The following is a 17,521-nucleotide window of genomic DNA, read 5'->3' as shown; positions in this document are numbered from 1 at the left end:
TAGATCCAGATTTCACATGTCGGTCTGTTAGAGCTTCCTTCTCACCAACATGCTTGTTTGATAGAAATATTTAGCATTTGTGGGTTAAAATTTGATGTTTAAACTTTATTTAAGATTATGGCTCATTTTTAAAAAAGTCTACTTCCATCCAAAAGTATTATTACATCCCATATCCACCTTTTCAGTCATCTGTATTTGGATTTTAATTGATGACAAAACAGAAAGTTGTGCATGATGTTGAAATGGAAGAAAATGATTCATAGATTTAAAGTTTTTTAAATTGAAATCTGGAAAGTGTGGCATGCATTTATATTTATATTTCTGCTCCCTTTATTCTTAGTCCTCTAAATAAAATCCAGTGCAACCAAGTGGCAATAATGCCACATTGGAACGGCTTATATGGATTGTGAAGTCTCTGTAAGCAAAAATGCTCAAAAAAAATATTAATCATCAGGATGGAAAGTTTATTTTAATCTCCATTTTTCAGTCCAAACATTCACTAACCCACTCTGCTGCCATCTTTTAGCGTCCGCTAAATAAAACCCCTCCTGGCAACTTAATTATGGTATTTGCTTGTGTGATTTGCTTTAGCTTGCAGCCGTACCGTTTGGTAAATGTGAGCCTGGAGGCGACTCGCTAACCTCAAAGCTTTGACAGAAGCTACATGCTCTGTGCTTGACGAGTTCTTGCATTTATTTCCATTCATTTGCATAAATTAGAGCCTGAAAGGCTCATCAAAGCTCATCAAAGCTCAGCTCTTAACAGGAAACAAAGAGACGATTAAACAGCAGAACTGAACCAGGAGCAACAAAGACCTGATACTGGGGAGGTTCATTATACATCCATCTGTACATCCAACCAACCAACCATCCAACCAACCTTCCAGCCAGCCAACCAACCATCCATCCATCCATCCATTCATCCATCTGCACATCCAACCAACCAACCAATTCTCCAACCAATTGTCCAACCAACCATTAAAACCAACCAATCATCCATCCATCCAACCAATCATCCATCCATCCATCCATCCTCGCTCTCCCTCCCTCCCTCAATTCATCCATCCATCCATCATTTAGGACTTTCTACACATCTTTATCAACAATGTCAAACAGTGTTTGGCAAAATGGGAGTGCAGAGTTGAAAAATGTCACATCAGAAGATTATAAATCCTAGCAGCTTCTTCCATCCGTCTTTACTCCACCACTTGCAACAATTTTTAGGAGGAAACAAAAGTCAGTTTTTAAATAAATGTATTCATGGCCGATTGATTCATCAAAGGAATCACAAGTGTCACATCAAGGTTATGCTTAAAAACAGATTAGAAAACACTGCAGGTAGTGTAATTACAAGATACAGTTGGTAATATTTGTTTGTTTTTTATTTTTTAGCCAACAGAAGCTGGTGACACCCCGTACCATCCGAGAGAAACTACCAACATGAAGACGCAGACTGTGGCCTCATACTTCAGGGTAATCCATCTTAAAGAGCTGTTGTTCTTCAACACTTTGAAATCTTTGAAAAATATCAAAACCACTGAAGCTGTAACAAACATCACAATTAGAGAAATCCAAATGTTCAAAGTGAGTTCATTCTGCTGAAATAAACTGAATTAATTATTTTGCTTTTTACACATAGCTGTAAATATGGAAGGTTTTTTTCTTTTTAGACAATCTGCTTTGTGTGGATGAAACTGACGTTAGCTTATATCCAACCTCTTCATGTCATCACAGTACTCTCTGATGGACCTGCTGTCCAAGATGGTGGCCGGGCAGCCTCACTTCGTCCGCTGCATCAAACCCAACAACGATCGCCATGCCAACAAATTCGACCGGGAGAAGGTTCTGGTCCAGCTGCGCTACACTGGCGTCCTGGAAACCGCCAAGATCCGACGACAGGGCTACTCCCATCGCATCCTGTTTGCTAACTTCATGAAGAGGTCAGTTTTCCCCAGAAGAACCTCGTAACCTCGGCGGAAACTTTAACGTTTTTCCCAGCTGAATGAATGCGATGAATCCTGCAGGTACTACATGTTGGCGTTTCACGCTCATGAAGAGCCGGCTGTGACTCCGGAGGCGTGCGTCACCATATTGGAGAAGGCAAAACTGGAAAACTGGGCAATGGGGAAGACCAAGGTGAGCAGAGATCGTCGTCAAACAGATTAGCAGTCAGTAGCTAAACTAGTGTTTGCCAGATTTAAAAGTTGTCTTATGTTCGACCTAATCTATTAAACACCATAAATTATTTTGAAATTTAATTTGTGAGTCCTAATTAGCTCCAGAGCAAAGTGAATGCCCAGCTTAAGGGACAGTTCAGCAATTACAGTGCAGTATGTTTCAGTTTGTGCAATCACATTTTGCATATTTCTGTACTTAAATTTGTGTTTCAACTTCTTCTAAAAACAGATCAAACATTTTAAAAACCGCCAAGACATTTTTAGCTAAAGTTAATGTTTTTTGGTGTTGGGAAAATGAGCCATTTTGAAAACCTTCTGATTGCCACATTCGAAAGCCTCAGCCTCGTTACCTATCAACCCAAGCTGCACTCTATCACCTTTGGTCAGCTGGCTTTACTGTACAATGGCTGCTGGGGGAAAAAAAAAAGTTTTGTTGTCAACTTACCACCCCGAAACCATTTGCTGCATTCGTGTTGATTGTGCAGGATGCCGCACTTCGGCTTTTCAAAGATGTACAGTTGTATAACGGCGCATCTGTTTGCAGCCAGTTTCACATGTTTGTGTAAACATTGAGTTGTGGGTGTGGCCAGCAGCAATTTATTTGGGTTTAAAGTGACAAAAACAGCAAATTCTGAAAGGACAAGACTAAACTCTCATTATTTAAAAATGATTTTATGCAAAAAATGTTTGGTTTAGACCAGGGATCTCAAACTCCAGTTCTCGAGGGCCGCAGACCTACAGTTTTTAGATGTGCCACAGGTACAAAACGCTGGAATGAAATGACTTAATGACCTCCTCCTTGTGTAGATCAGTTCTCCAGAACCTTGGTAATGACCTAATTATTCTATTCAGGTGTGGTGCAGCAGAGGCACATCTAAAAGTTGCAGGACTGCGGCCCTCGAGGACTGGAGTTTGAGACCCCTGGTTTAGACCATAAAGATATCCTTAGGTGACCTTTAACCTCCAACTGTCTTAGCATTTCCTCCATGTTGCGCTCCCCAGGTGTTCCTGAAGTATTACCACGTCGAACACCTGAACTTGATGGTGCAGCAGGTGACGCAGAGGATTGTGCTGCTCCAGGCTTGTGTCCGAGGCTGGCTGGGAGCCAAACGGTACCGGAGGACGCTGAAAGAGCGAGAACAAAGCGCTCTGGTTCTGCAGTCAGGTCGGTCGGTCCACGCTGACGCTTCACACTCAAAACACAATAAAATCTCCGAACACTTATGCTGATTCAAGCTTTCCTCTGCAGCTTACAGAGGTCACAAAGTTCGGAAGAAAGTAGCCGACGATAAAAGCAAAGTGAAGTTTGACACTTTTATAATGCAATTTCAGGCTGGTAAGAAAACTATGCAGACAAAACTTCAGATTTGAGTGTAAAATTGTTTATTTTACTTTGGTTGATTGCTTTGCTTGCTTCAGTTTGCAGAGGATATCTGGCAAGAAAGATGTACAAGAAGTTGGTAGATGAGAAAAACAAGGCAGCTACCAAGATCCAAGCTCGCTACAGAGGCCACAAGGAGCGTAAAAACTTTCAACGAAAACGGTAGAAGAGATCCAACATTTTAGTATTCATTAATGAGCAAAAATATTCACATCCTTTGAATTCTTTACATTTTGATTCAGTAGAAACAAAATTTTCACTTTATTTCTTTAGGATATTATGAGATAGATCAACTCAAAATGAAACATTACGTGAAGTAGAAGAGAAAAATCTAAAAGTTTTACATTTTTGTTTTTACAAATATTGTGAAAAATGTGGAATGCATTTCTAATCAATCCATTTTACTCTGAGACCACAAAATAAAATCCACAACAAATAATTGTCTTCGAAGCTTAGTAATTATAATCAACCTGTTTCAAATTTTATATCAGCATAAACCACAGCTCAAGTGAGAGAAACGATTAAATTAACTTTTATGAAAAATATCACGAATTTTAAATTGTTAGAGAAAGACAAAGGAAATCCCTGAACACATCCCCATATTGAAGTATGGTGATGGCACCGTTATGCTTTGGGACAGGAAAGTAGGCCAGGGTTGTTTGGTAGATGAATGGAGTTAAATTTGTACAAAATCCTTGAAGAAAACCTTTTAGAAATTGTGAAAGACTCAAGACAGGTTCAATCCGTACCTATTTATTGGAAGGGCCTAGTCAAAGTCCAGACTCAAATCTGGTGTCAAATCGGTTGAAATTTGCTTGAAAAGAACAAACTCTATGAACCTCGATCTCGGTTGGGTTGAAGTAAACTCCGGCGTGTCTCAGTGAATACATGAAAAGCAAGCGGACTGGACACCGCTCCAAAAGCAGGAAGTGAACTGCAACACAAGGCATTCTGGGTAAATACAGCCAAAACAAATGAAAGAGTTTAGCGCTAGCGGGAGAAATGGCTTGTAGTTTTTTACCGAACACAAAAGAGAAATCTGATGCTACTACATTTTTTTACATTTTATGAAGAAAGAAGTTGCGCTCATTGTTTTCTTCAGAGGTTTTCATGTCATTTCCTTCAGTGGCTCTTTGTGCAGCGCCCCCACAGGTGAGGAGGGGAACAGGTTTCTCAATTAGTTTTATCAACAAAAGAGTTTTTTTTTCCAAAATTGGTGTGTTTTCATTAAGCAAATTTATTTCTGAAATGTCAAATTGCACGTCTAAGTTTTTAGTTGTAAGAAAATCTTTAAAAACAACACTTTCACAATTATATACAGCATTGCATTGGTCTATAATATCAAATCCTAATGAAATAAAAAGCCAAAATGTGGAAAAATTGAAGAGTTGTGAATATTTTTTTTTCAATCAAAAAAATCTCTTTTTTGCTTTCTGACAAAATCTGAAATGTTGTTTGTAGGGCAGCCAAAGAGAAGGAGAAAGTGGAGACCGCTCTTAAAGAAGAGGCGCCAGAACCTGCTGATGAAACGGCGTCTAAAACAGAAAACAATGAAGAAGAAGAAGCGAAAGCTGCTGTTGTTCTTCAGAGCAACTACCGAGGCTACAAAGAGAGAAAAAAATTCAAGGAGAGAAAGAAGACGATGGCCGGAGCGGAGATGGAGATACCAAATGAAAACGAGGAGAAAACTGCGGCTTGCAATCAGGAGAACAACGAGGAAGAGGATGAGAGCACCTACGAGGCGGAGGAGAACGATGACAGCGATAACACCCAGGTACCGGAAGATGAGGAAAACACGGAGGTGAGCGACGAAGCCGTGATTCAGGACGCAGAAACCGGAAACATGAGCGCGCAGGGAAAATCTCCAGATGAAACTGCCAATCTAGAAGAGGAAACTAAAGCAGCGACTGTCATCCAGAGCAACTTCAGAGGCCACAAAGAGAGGAAGAGGCTGCAGGAGGAAGGCAAGGTCCCAGGTAAACAGCAGAAGAAGGCAAAGCCAGAGACTCCAGGTGTTTCTTCTTCTGGTGATGATCCCGATGAGACGAAGGCAGCAGTGGTGCTCCAAAGCAACTTCCGCGGACACAAGGAGCGAAAACGACTCGAGGAGGAAGGAAAGATTCCCAGGAGGAATAAGAAGGAATCTAAAAATGAAGAGCAACTCGTTCCCGATGAACAGGAGAAAGTTCCGGAGGCGGCGGACGAGGAGAAAGCAGCGACTGTCCTGCAGAGTAACTTCAGAGGACATCGGGACCGGAAGAAGCTGAAAGCTGAGAAAGAAGCGCGGCAGAAAGACAGAGATGGTGGAGCAGTTTCTGATGAAGCGGATCTGGGCGGGAAGGAAATCGACGAGGCGCTGGATGTTAGCGACGTGGCGATCGAGCGCAAAGAGGAGGAAGATCTGGAGAAAGAGAGGCGGGAGGAAGAGCATGCAGCGGTGAGAATCCAGAGCAACTTCAGAGGATATAAGGACCGGAAGAACCTGAAGGCCAACAGGGAGGCGGCCCGGACGGAAGCCGAGCAGCTGGAGAGTTTCTCCAAAGAGGTACTGTCCGGTCAGAACCGAACCAACATTTACTTAGACACACCTCACCGACATGACCCTCATCTGCTGAAGAGAATTAGGGCACTGAAAAAAATTATTCTGACTTTAATCTGAGAATTCACTTAGATCTCAGAATCTTGATTTTTTTTTTAGAATTATTTTCTTCAAAATTCTGTTATTCTTCTCAGAATTTATTTTTTCAGAATTATCTTTTTTTTTTCAGAATTTTGACCTTTTTTTTGTCAGAATTCTTTTTTCTCAGAATTCTGACATTAATCTCAGAGTTCTGACTTCTATTAGAATTATTTCTTCAAAATTCAGTTTTTTATCCTCAGAATTAATTTTTCTCTGAATTCTGACTTTTTATTGTCACAATTCTTTTTTTTTTCAGAATTTTGATTGTTTTTCTCAGAATTTATTTTTCTCAGAATTCTGACATTAATCTCAGAATTTTGACTTTCCTTCTTTGAAATTATTTTTTCTCAGAATTCAGATTTTTTTTCAGTTTTTTCCTCAGAATTTTGATATTAATCTCTTAATTCTGACTTCAATCTCAGAGTTATTACTTTTAATGATAGAATTTCGACTTTAAAGTTTAAGTATGTAATTTTTATTTTTAAAAACTATATGTTTTTTACATAGTTGTCAAAACAGTCACCATGTCGTCACAGTATAATATAGAACAGAAAATCTGTGAAAAATATCACGCTCTTTTTTGTGCTGTTATTGTCATCTGAAGAAATGCATCTTTTCTGACCAAAAACAACCAATAAGAGCCAAGAGGCGGGTCTTGGCGCTGTCAATCAACCTCGCGTATGCTGCTTAATGTGCTAATGGTGATTTATCGTTACAGGAAAACGGTTTACCCACGGTCATGGGCGGCTATACTAACTAGCCTGGCTCTGATTGGATTTCTTTTATTTTCACAGATTATCTCTCTAATGAAACTCTGTCACAACATAGTGATGGTTTTAACAAATATGTAGAAATGACTTTTATAAAAGTTGCATACTGAAGCTTTAGGTCTGTGATTAGAGACCAAAGCCATATTAGCTATAAACATATTTTTCTTTCAGCATCGCTGGTTGGTGAAAGAAAACATTGTTATTCTTATTCTACTCATATCTTCACTAATCTCTCTAACAGATTGCGGAGACTTCCCAGGACTTTGCGGCCCTGCAGCAGAAGCTGAATGAGATCATCCAGGCCCATCAATCAAACCCTGAAAACAATGGCATGTTTGTGAGAGGAAAAGCAATCAATGGCTACGCCCCAAAGATTCAGTCAGGTAAGATAGTGAGAAACAGATCATCGACCAATGAATATCAGTCATACTGCCGGCAGACACTCAGCCGAGGTTAATGTGAACTTTGGGCTTTTGAAGGATAATTAATACTGTCACTTAAGAGAGAGATGGTTCAATTATTTACTGTAGTTATGAGTCAAGGCATTAATAATCACCCAAACACAAAGACACCAACTGAGATAGGAAGTGATCCAATCAGCGTTTGGATCTTTTTCTTGAACTATTCAGCAGATTTTATTGCAACCTTTCTTGATCAGATGATGATTTTATCAAGGCAGCTATTTTTCTCCTCTCCTGTCGTGCAACTTCATTAGATCAGGAAAACCGAGAAAGTCAAGGGCCAAAACAGGAAGCGCCTCGCCTCTTGATGTGTCATCAGAAGTGAAATTTGATTTGCACAGTTGATAGCTATAATTGGTTTCAGGGCTGTGAGCGAGTGAAGCTGGAAACGGAAAGTTTGGAGTCTAAAAGCCCAGGTGGCGCCTCGAATGTGACAGTCGAGATGGATTCAGGTGTCTGACTGGAATAATATTCTAATTAGAAAATATTAAAAAAATTCTTTAATTTGTCAATCATTTGATATGATTTTAATTGTGTGTGTAATGTGTAACTCAGGAGTATTTCAGCTACTTATTATTATTACAATAAGTGTAACTTGTTCACACAGCTATGTTTCCATTACAAATGTGCGCTAAAATGTGTTAACATGCCGCTAATGTTGAAAAAACACAATTTTGCAATTGTGACGTTTCCATTAAATAATAAACACAATTAAAATCACACATGAATAAATTTGTTCACGCGATAAACAATTAAAAAACATGCAATTCCATTATCCTCCAACCACTTCCTGTCGTCTACTTCTTCGTGTTTTCTGCCAGCGGCAACATCCTGTTGTATTTTTTTGACAGTAGCAGGATATTGACAAAGTAATGAAAGTAGCTGTATTTCCATTGACCTGTATTATAATTGCATAATTTTACATTTTGAAAACAAATTTGGTTAATGGAAACACACCAAATTTTAAAAAACTCTTAAGTCAATAAAACGTTTTGGCGTTAGAATGCGGTGGGTTTTTTCACATCACACGAGTCACATGGTCAACAACAGCATGTTGCTGCTGGCGGAAACCACGAAGAAGAAGACAGGAAGTAGTTGGAAAATTATGGCACCACATGTTTTTTTAATAATTTATCGCGTGAACAAACTTATTCACGTGTGAGTTTAAAAACAAATTGTGTTTCTTATTTAATGGAAACACCGCAATTGCAAAATTGTGGGGGTTTTTGACTTTAGTGGATTAGTGACAAAGTTCTGTGCTGATTTGAAATGGAAACACTCACTCAACTTTTCAATCTTAGTCATTTGAATTAAAAAATTCAGCATATATTTTCAAATATTTTCCCAAATTCATCATGTATCAAATCATATAAACTATGGATTAGTAATTATTTTACAAAACATTTTATATTATTTTAATAAAAGCTACTACGTGGTTGCAATATTAACAGAATTAAATGGACATTTTACAGATTATGAAATAAATCTGATGAATTTTCACTACAAGAATGTTAATATTTTATAAAACCTGTAAACAAACGTTTTTAAATAAAGTAACACTAGATATTGAATTGCTCCTTTTTGTACTCTTAGATTTAACCCTGAAACAGTGTTGAAAATCAATGCTAATGTTAGCATTTTTCACCAATAGATGCTAGCTATAAACTATATTATCACTGTTTATATAGAGAACAGGGTTTATTATACTAGTAAACTCTATTTGTAACATTTAATCAAGAATGTTTAGCTATTTTGATATTTATTATTTAACCAAGCAGGAAGCTTTTCAACTAGTGGCTGATTAGTTTATTTGCTAACTTTACCAAAAGCGACCAACCTGGTCCTGAAAAGCGTCACAGAGTTATTAGCTGAAACTTAATATACATAAGTGAACTTTGAAATTAAACTTTTACAGATTTTGTTACTATTCCACAAGAATTTGTAATGTTTTGCTTTGAGTATCCTAGGGTAAGCTAGTAAGCTGCTAGCTTCAGCTACATAGCATAAAAACGAACTTTAACTAAGGATTCCAGCCATTTTTCCGACTGTCTGGTCACAGATTGAATAATCTGTGTAACTTCTAAGGGAAATTATTCATTTCATCCACTCTAAGATCACTTTTCAATCGTCATGAAGACGGTCTAATCCGTCTTCATGAATTTTGGTGACACAGTAAGCGGAACCAGAATCATTAGCGCCACACGCAATGAAAGCAGACGAATGTCGGCCACACTGTTCTTCATAGAAAAGGTCAACAAAAGTTAATCATGTTTTGTGAGCCAACAATTACGGCAGAAATTAATTTGACGGTGTTTAAAATTAGCATTAGTCATCGGTGTGAAAGAGAATGACCTTTTAGATGGAGTTGTTTAATAACATTAGACACTTTTCATCTTCTTTACCTGGGAGCTTTTGCATATGATGGATTGTTTTTCTGCCAGTTTGAGCGTTAATAATAAGCGGCAAGCAAAGGTCAATCTAATATGTTTATAATTGCAATAACATAGATGAGTGATATTGTCTAGCGGAGCACTGAAGGGAAATTATGACAAATTGCAGCTTGGTAGAAGTCAGACATTTTGTGACGACACTACATGGATGTTAAATCATTTATTTGTTTTAAGAGATTTTTCACATGTATTTATGTGAAATTTACAACAGGAAAAGCCTTTATTTTCACGAGCAAGTGTAAACTTTGAGTTGGGCAGCGTGGCCATCAGCAGATTATTTGGATTTAAAGTGACAGACACCTTAAAACAGATCAAAATAGGCAGAACTGATCCGGCTAAAATCTCATCAAAGAATGATTTTGTGCAAATAATGCTATGAACATATTCCATATGTCCCATAGAGACCAATCCTAACCTGTTCAAGGAGGCATAAAGGTCACCTTTAAGAAAAGAAATGTTCATCATAAACAATTAAAATGCCACCAATACGACGAAATGGTAAAATATATTTTGTTACAGAAATGTGATCGACAGCATCCATGTTTTATAAAATACAGAAGGTCATTGTTAGATAAACTGGCTGTTCTCATAGTGTTGTATGAAAATACTGTATATTCATGTAAAGCTTAGTGGAAGGAAAAACTGTGGCAGAAAAACTATTTCAGATAGTAGTCTTCTTAAAGATCATAAGTGGACACTTTTCAGATTCTAAATAAAGCTTCTTGCATGAGAAATCAATGTCTATGCATTTCTAGAATGGGTTTGTATTAAAAATCTCAGTTTTACACACAAAAACAGTCTTTTCTGGACTAACTTTACATGACAACCAAGCAAAATTTAGTTATAAACACTAAAACTGTAACATTTTCCCAGTTTTGCCTTAGCAGAGGCACAGTTGTGATTGCTTCTTTTGTTACAGTTAAGCCGCCTGAAGCTCCAAAATACAAAACCGCCACCTGACATTTTTAAATCTTTTTGTTACTTTTCAGCTGACAAGAGATTTTCGAGAACCCCCCGCAGAACGCAGCAGCCAAAAACCCTGAACACACCAGAGGACTCCACTTACTACACACTCATTCATGTGAGTGGCAGAAAAAAAAAGCTGATTGATTCGGGATATTTCTGACGGCAAACTTTGGAAACCGTAATTGCTTTCACAGCTGCTGATTTTTACAAGGCGCCATTGATTGGCTTGTTTGTTTTTTTTCTTTTATTATGCTGGTGAGGTGTTTACCGCCAAATTGACTGAAAAAGAAAAAGTTCTCTAATGTTTTGAAAATGTTTCTTTTGATTTTGTTTGTTTTTCTTTTTAATTTCAGCAAAGTGACACTTTATTAACTCATTTTTACAAGCCAACTTCGCGGTACCGTAACTCCATGACACTTTGCGCTATCTGAAAAATTCTCACTGTTTCTGAAAGAGGAGACGTTGTGCTTTCCAGCCAATATCGGGTTATTACGGTAATTTTATTCACGCAACTGCAGAAGGCATTTTTTCTTCATTTTAATTTCATAAAACACTCTTTTAATTGAATGTAAATGAAGAAATTGACAAAATTATTTACTCACAGGATATTTGAAGAACTTTGTACATTTAAAATAAGCAAAAATATCCAGGAGGAGATTTGAGACTTAGTCCTTAAAGGGTTTTACCTAACTTTAATCTGCTACTTTTTCAGCTTATAACAAACTGATTTGAAAAAAATAACAAATGTACTGGAAATCTTACTAAGGTGCCAACATACTAAAGGACTAATAACAATTTAATGGTTCAGTTGTTGAAATAAACACCGTTAAAGTCAAATTTACTGGTATTTCCTTATGAAATATGAATTTATGAAATCAAAATGGTGGTAGTCAACATGGTGAAAACCTTACAGATTATAATATTAATAACCCTATTTATCAATTTAATTCATATTAAGTATAAATTATATATAATTCTTTTATTATTAGTAGTAAACATATAAAAACATATGTTTTTATGTTTCTCTAGAAAATCATCCTGGGATTTTCTTCCCAATGAAAATATATCCAACCTTGTTTTTATTTTGCTCAAAGCTAAAATTAAGATCCATTTATTTAAAAACGCTTTGATGATTGACTTTAAGTTTTTTTTTTTACTTTCTTTTAATATGGGTGTATTTAGTAGTTTTTTACTTGACACTGTATCTGTTTTATTGTGTTCTGTATTTATTTATTTTTGTATAAATATGACATAAAGCCCATAGATTTATGCGAGGTGATTATGTAAAGTGCTTCATAAATAAAGTTTGATAATTAGTTATTCATTACAGCTCAAATGAATTCAATAACTATTATTTATTTCACATTTACTTGTTTTACATTTCTTTTTATTAGATTTTAAAAAATGTATTTGTAAATATTTCTCATAATTTCTTAGTATTTTTTAAATAATTTTTTAATATCAATTTTTACATTTGTTTCTCATCGAAACAGTAACATTTGCTTTTTTCCATCTTCCCACTCAGAGATCTGTCCAGGACGATAAACGCAAGTCCAGAAAAGAGGAGTAAGTATCTTATTCTCACTAAAGTTTGTTTTTTATGTTTATGGCTCAAGCTTGATTAAAATCAAAACTAAACCTGAAACGATTAATCAGATTAATCACGATTAACCGACCATTGAAATAACTGTCAACTAATTTAGTGATCGATTAATCATTAACTGGATATACAGGCTCAGAAAATACCAAATCCTGAAAGAATAACACAGTCAAAGCAGTAATTAAGCCAAAACTGTAGAAATATTTTAAAAAGAAGGTGAATATTAGTTTATGAGTATCTTTTAATGTATTTTTATAGTAGTTTAATGAAATATCTGCAGAATGTGCTAATTTCTTTGTCCGATTAATCAATTAATCGTCAGATAAATCGATTAATTGATTACAAAAACACTCACATCTTCTCTAAAGTTGATTCATTCAAGTTAGCTTGACTAACATTTATCATACCTGTGAATGAAGTTATTATTCTCTTTAAGAAATAAGTTAACTTCTTAAAATTCCGGCAATTTGATCTGGAAAGTGCTGGAGCATTCTGGGAAGTGAGTGTCCATGTGGGAGTTCATGCATATTTATGTTGTGCAGAAGACACAAGGTGAGTTTACCGCCCAGAGCGAGGAAGTGAAGATAGACAGATAGGGCAAGCAAGAGGTGCTTTATCACCACAGCTTGAGGAAAACTCACACACACACACACACTCCACGATGCTCTAAACATCAAGGCGAATAATTTGTTAGCAGATAAATAAAGCCAGGAATGGACAGGAGTAGTTTACATGCATCATTAAGGAAGAGAAGGTCAGGAGAAACAGCAGAGGAGGTGAGAGATGGGAAAACGTTGGCAATAAGGAGTGAATTGTACTGCGAGTAAATGATAATAAATGTGCGAAAGAAGGAGAAGCAGGAAGGGAGGCTATGCTAAAGGTATGTAGAGATTATAGGCACAGCTGCTTTAACGTCTCTGTAAGATGCAACATGATGGGATGAAGCATCCTGAATGAAATCCTCCACTTATTCTGAAAAAGTGATTTTACAAAAGGAAACATTTGATTTAACATCTTAATCTAGTTTCTGCAGATACAGAAAACAGTGAAAACTTTTGCTTTGGTTATACAGAGCAGGATCGCTTTTTAAAATGTTGCACCATCTTTTATGAAATGTTATAGAGGACATTATCATGAATTCTTTCCACGTTTAGCAATCCTCAAATATCTGGATCAGTTTTATGGCCAGTACAAAATAATATATTAATTCAGGACGTTTAAACTAGTCTAAAACTGTGAAATTGTGAATATGTAAATGGGGTCCTATTATGCAAAATGTACATTTTGCATGTTTTTGTACTTTTATTTGTGTCTCTACTGCTTCTAACAACAACCCAAGCTCTAAAAAATATGTTTTTGGTGAAGATGAGTGGTTTCAAAAACCTCCCATTAAGTCTATTTCGACAGGCACTACACTGTTACCTAGCAACCAAAGTGTAGCTCCAGCATGTTTGGCAGTTAGTTTTACCGCTGTACAATGGCTGCTGGAAAAGACAAGTGTTTTGTTGTTGACTTATTATCCTAAAAACACTTGCTGCATTCTTGTTTGTTGTGCAGGAGGCTCCACTTCTGCTTTTCAAAGATGCACTGTTGTATAATTGCATATCTGTTTGCAGCCATTTTCAGGGGTCGAGTAAACGTTGAATTGGGGGCATCGCCGGCGTCAGATTATTTGGATTTAAAGTGACAAAACGTCCTAAAACGCCTCATTCCAAACTGAAAATAAAATCTCGTTATTTTGCAGAACGATAAATGGTCCCAGAAGTTATTCCGATAAATAATAATATTGTTTTTTAAGACCATTGTCAATTAATATATTGATAATGGCATAATAATGCAAGAACACATTCTCAAAGATCAATCAACTTAAAATTTTTATGAACATTCAACTCTGGAAAACAAAATTGTCCTCCAGAAAATGTCCGGTTCAGACCTGTGTTTGTTCTCCAGCCCGGGGAAGCTGCTTGACGTGGACGACCAGTACTACCACACCCTGTCCACCAACCGGCCTGAACCCTCCAGCTCAGTCAGGGGGACGCCGGAGAGGAGACAGTCTGTAGAGAGGAGACAGTCCATGGAGCGAAGACAGTCCATGGACAGGAGACGATCCACGATCCGCAGTCACCACGGGGACAGACGGCTGTCCGCGGACCGAAGGTCGGCAGGTTCTTGTCGACAGATGAGAGAAAGGGCGGTCACTGAGCCCGAGCTTCCCAGACCCGCGAAACAAGACAACAGGTATGTCCTCAAAGGTTCTCGATGTGGAGAAGACAATATTTTAAAAGACTGTTGGGTGGTCCGGCTCAGTTAGACCCTCGTTTTCCTTGTTAAAGGTAAAGGTAATTCTATTTATATAGCACATTTTCAGCAATAAGGCAATACAAAGAGCTTTACAGGAATTAAAAGGAAATACAAACAAAATAACAAACCAAAGGAAAGAGCAAAAGAAGAAAAAGCTAATAATGTTGATCCAAAGTATATAAACTAGATACTCCTGTTCAGGGTTGCTAGATAAGTATAAGTAAGTATCCTCTGGTCTAATTCCTTTTCTGGGTTGGAAGAATATGAGTCTAAAATGTAGTTGCAAAGGTAGTTTTTCTGGATTCTAAGTTTGTTCTAATCCCTGTTCTGAGTTGCTAAATAAGTGTAAGTAAGTAAGTATTCTCTGGACTTTCTAAGTATGCTCTAAATTTGTAAAAGTAATGAGTACTCCACAGTTTCTAAGTAATAATAAAAAATTAAGTTTAAGGAAAATTAAACTTTTATTATCCTAAGCACTTTTTAAAAACACTAATCTGTTCTTTGCCAATAAGTTAATGTTTTTTGGTTTCTGGAAAATCTGTTTCAAAACCTTCCAGTTATTGAGTCACATTCCATGGGCGCTCCACCGTTACCTAGCAACCCCAGCCGAGCCAAGCCCCGTTACCTAGCAACCAAGCTGCGTTCCAAAATGTTTGGTCAGCTGGCTGGCTTTTTCTGCAGCCCTCGGGTTCTCTGGCAGACCATTCCACTAACGGGGTCCATAATACTGGAAAGAACCACAAGTGTGAGTTCTGATTTTTGGGATTATTAATAATCCGGTGCCAGAAGACCTCAGGGTCCGCAGGAGTTCATAAGGTAATAGCAGCTCTGCAAGATAAGATGGTGCAAGACATTTATAAACCAGTAAAAGAATCTTAAAATAAATCCTGAGACGTACTGGGAGCAGGTGTGATGTCGGGGTGCTGTGAGAGAAATCACACTCATCTATGTGATTCGTGTCCCAAAATGAAAATCAGTTGAAATGGGAATGGTTTTCTGTGTTGGTGGGGTTTAAAATGCTGTCAGAAAAATACATAAAAAACAATAAATAGTTCTTAACATCACTTTTATTGTTACTACGATAGTACAACAAAAATACTGTGCTGGTAGCCACATGATTCTCTGGACGATGTTACACAATTTTGCAGTTTGTCATTTATTCATAATGTAAACAAATTTCAAAATATTCAATCATTTAATTAAAATGCATCGTTTATAAATGAGTATTTTTAAAGTTTGAGGTTCTAAAAGGACAGATTTATGGAACGACCTCCGCCTGGTGTCTATGATGGGCGGTTTGGATGATGAATGGTCAGAGATGATAACCAAAATGAAAACACAAATTGTTTCATCTCCTCCTTTTTGTAATTTTGCTTTGTTTGTTCTGTGAGTCTCCATCTTCAGAACCATCTGCGATACGTCGGGTTTGTGTTTACAGGCGCTCCGTCCCGCGGATGTCGTCGACGGAGAGCCGAAGCGGAGACAATCCGTACGACTTCAGGCACCTGCTGAGGAAGACGTCGCAGAGACGAAGGCTCATCAAGCAGTACTGAACCGGGCCGGACTTTATAACGGACCTGCAGCTTCTTCTGTCACAGATTTAAAACATTTTAGATCCCACAGGAGAACATGCGTCACTGGTTTCTGAGAATCAAAAATAGATTGTAAATAATAAACTTACATGTAATAAAATTGTTGTAAATGAAGATTTATTCATGTTGACTATGGAAAGTGTTCGTGTTGATGCCCATTTTCTTAATTTTCACATATTTATCTTTGGAAAATAAGCCTCAGATTTGTTATGTTTTGCTGTCTTGATGTCTTGTTTGTTAATTTAAACATAAAGTATTTTTAAAATTATGTCTTTCTTTGCAGTCTCATCATATTACTCCATCTAAAACTATCTTATATTACTTTCTCTCTATTGCTGCTTTGCATGCAGTTCACATACTGCAGGTTGATCTGAGACCAACCCCAGAGATTTACTATTTTATTGTGAATTTCTCTCACATTCAGCTTGTAACTTTTATGCGACATTTTAGAGGAGGAACAACCCCACAGGGACTGTCAGGAAACCCCCAACTACAGGCTTACAGGAAATACCCCCAAAAAACTACGACCGCTTATTAGGACAAATGTAGATAGAAAAAAAGACTGACATTTTGGGATTCATCTAAAAAAAATTCTAGAAAAAACTTGAACATTTTTGGGCTGCGAAAGTTGAATATCTGCAGAAGTAGCTCAGAAATTTTGAGATTAAAAAAAGGAGCTGCTCTATTTACATTATTTTTCTTGTTTTATAGATGTCTGTGTCACTTCTTAGAAACAAAATTCAAAATCTGGCCGGGGTATGAATAATTTTGGACTGTTTTTGCAAAAAAAAAAAATAAATCAATAATCAACAAGAGAAAGTATTTTCTTTAACCTTAGAAGCAATAAATCCCAGTTCTAAACTGCTACTCACTTAGCTTTCTGTAGCTGCTAGCTATGCTAATGCTAGCTTAATAAGTGGTTCAGCTTCTGTTTTATTCTTGCTTACAAGTTGTCCTGATGCTAAAAACATGTCTGCTTTTCAAAATTATTGCTATTATTACTACTAGTAAGTATTTACTACAGCTTCATTCTTTTATGTTCATAAATTGCTATTTTGATTAGCCACTAAAAGGTGGCTAAGCTAGTTTTACCAAAATCTAGTTTTTATGTTATCGAAGTCCAATTCACTGAAGCATGACATGA

General features: G+C 37.0%; 1 protein-coding gene across 3 annotated transcripts in view; it reads left to right on the top strand.

The window, feature by feature from the left end:
• Positions 1 to 16,645, top strand: part of myo3a (myosin IIIA) — a 69,175-nt gene extending 52,530 nt beyond the window's left edge. For all 3 annotated transcript variants that reach the window (XM_028005869.1, XM_028005868.1, XM_028005870.1), the window contains 12 exons: positions 1,392 to 1,472; positions 1,734 to 1,939; positions 2,024 to 2,135; positions 3,179 to 3,341; positions 3,426 to 3,512; positions 3,596 to 3,719; positions 5,019 to 6,102; positions 7,249 to 7,390; positions 10,908 to 10,999; positions 12,410 to 12,450; positions 14,435 to 14,722; positions 16,224 to 16,645. In XM_028005869.1, coding sequence (XP_027861670.1) covers positions 1,392 to 1,472; positions 1,734 to 1,939; positions 2,024 to 2,135; positions 3,179 to 3,341; positions 3,426 to 3,512; positions 3,596 to 3,719; positions 5,019 to 6,102; positions 7,249 to 7,390; positions 10,908 to 10,999; positions 12,410 to 12,450; positions 14,435 to 14,722; positions 16,224 to 16,338 — 2,535 coding nt within the window. In that variant the 3' untranslated portion in view covers positions 16,339 to 16,645. The remainder of the gene's footprint in view (positions 1 to 1,391; positions 1,473 to 1,733; positions 1,940 to 2,023; positions 2,136 to 3,178; positions 3,342 to 3,425; positions 3,513 to 3,595; positions 3,720 to 5,018; positions 6,103 to 7,248; positions 7,391 to 10,907; positions 11,000 to 12,409; positions 12,451 to 14,434; positions 14,723 to 16,223) is intronic.
• The last annotated feature ends 876 nt before the right edge of the window (positions 16,646 to 17,521 follow it).

The sequence above is a fragment of the Xiphophorus couchianus genome, chromosome 21 (assembly GCF_001444195.1).
Source record: "Xiphophorus couchianus chromosome 21, X_couchianus-1.0, whole genome shotgun sequence".
In the NCBI taxonomy this organism is placed as follows: Eukaryota; Metazoa; Chordata; class Actinopteri; order Cyprinodontiformes; family Poeciliidae; genus Xiphophorus; species Xiphophorus couchianus.
Note: the sequence above shows the minus strand (reverse complement) of the source record. Positions and strands in the feature narration are given on the sequence as shown.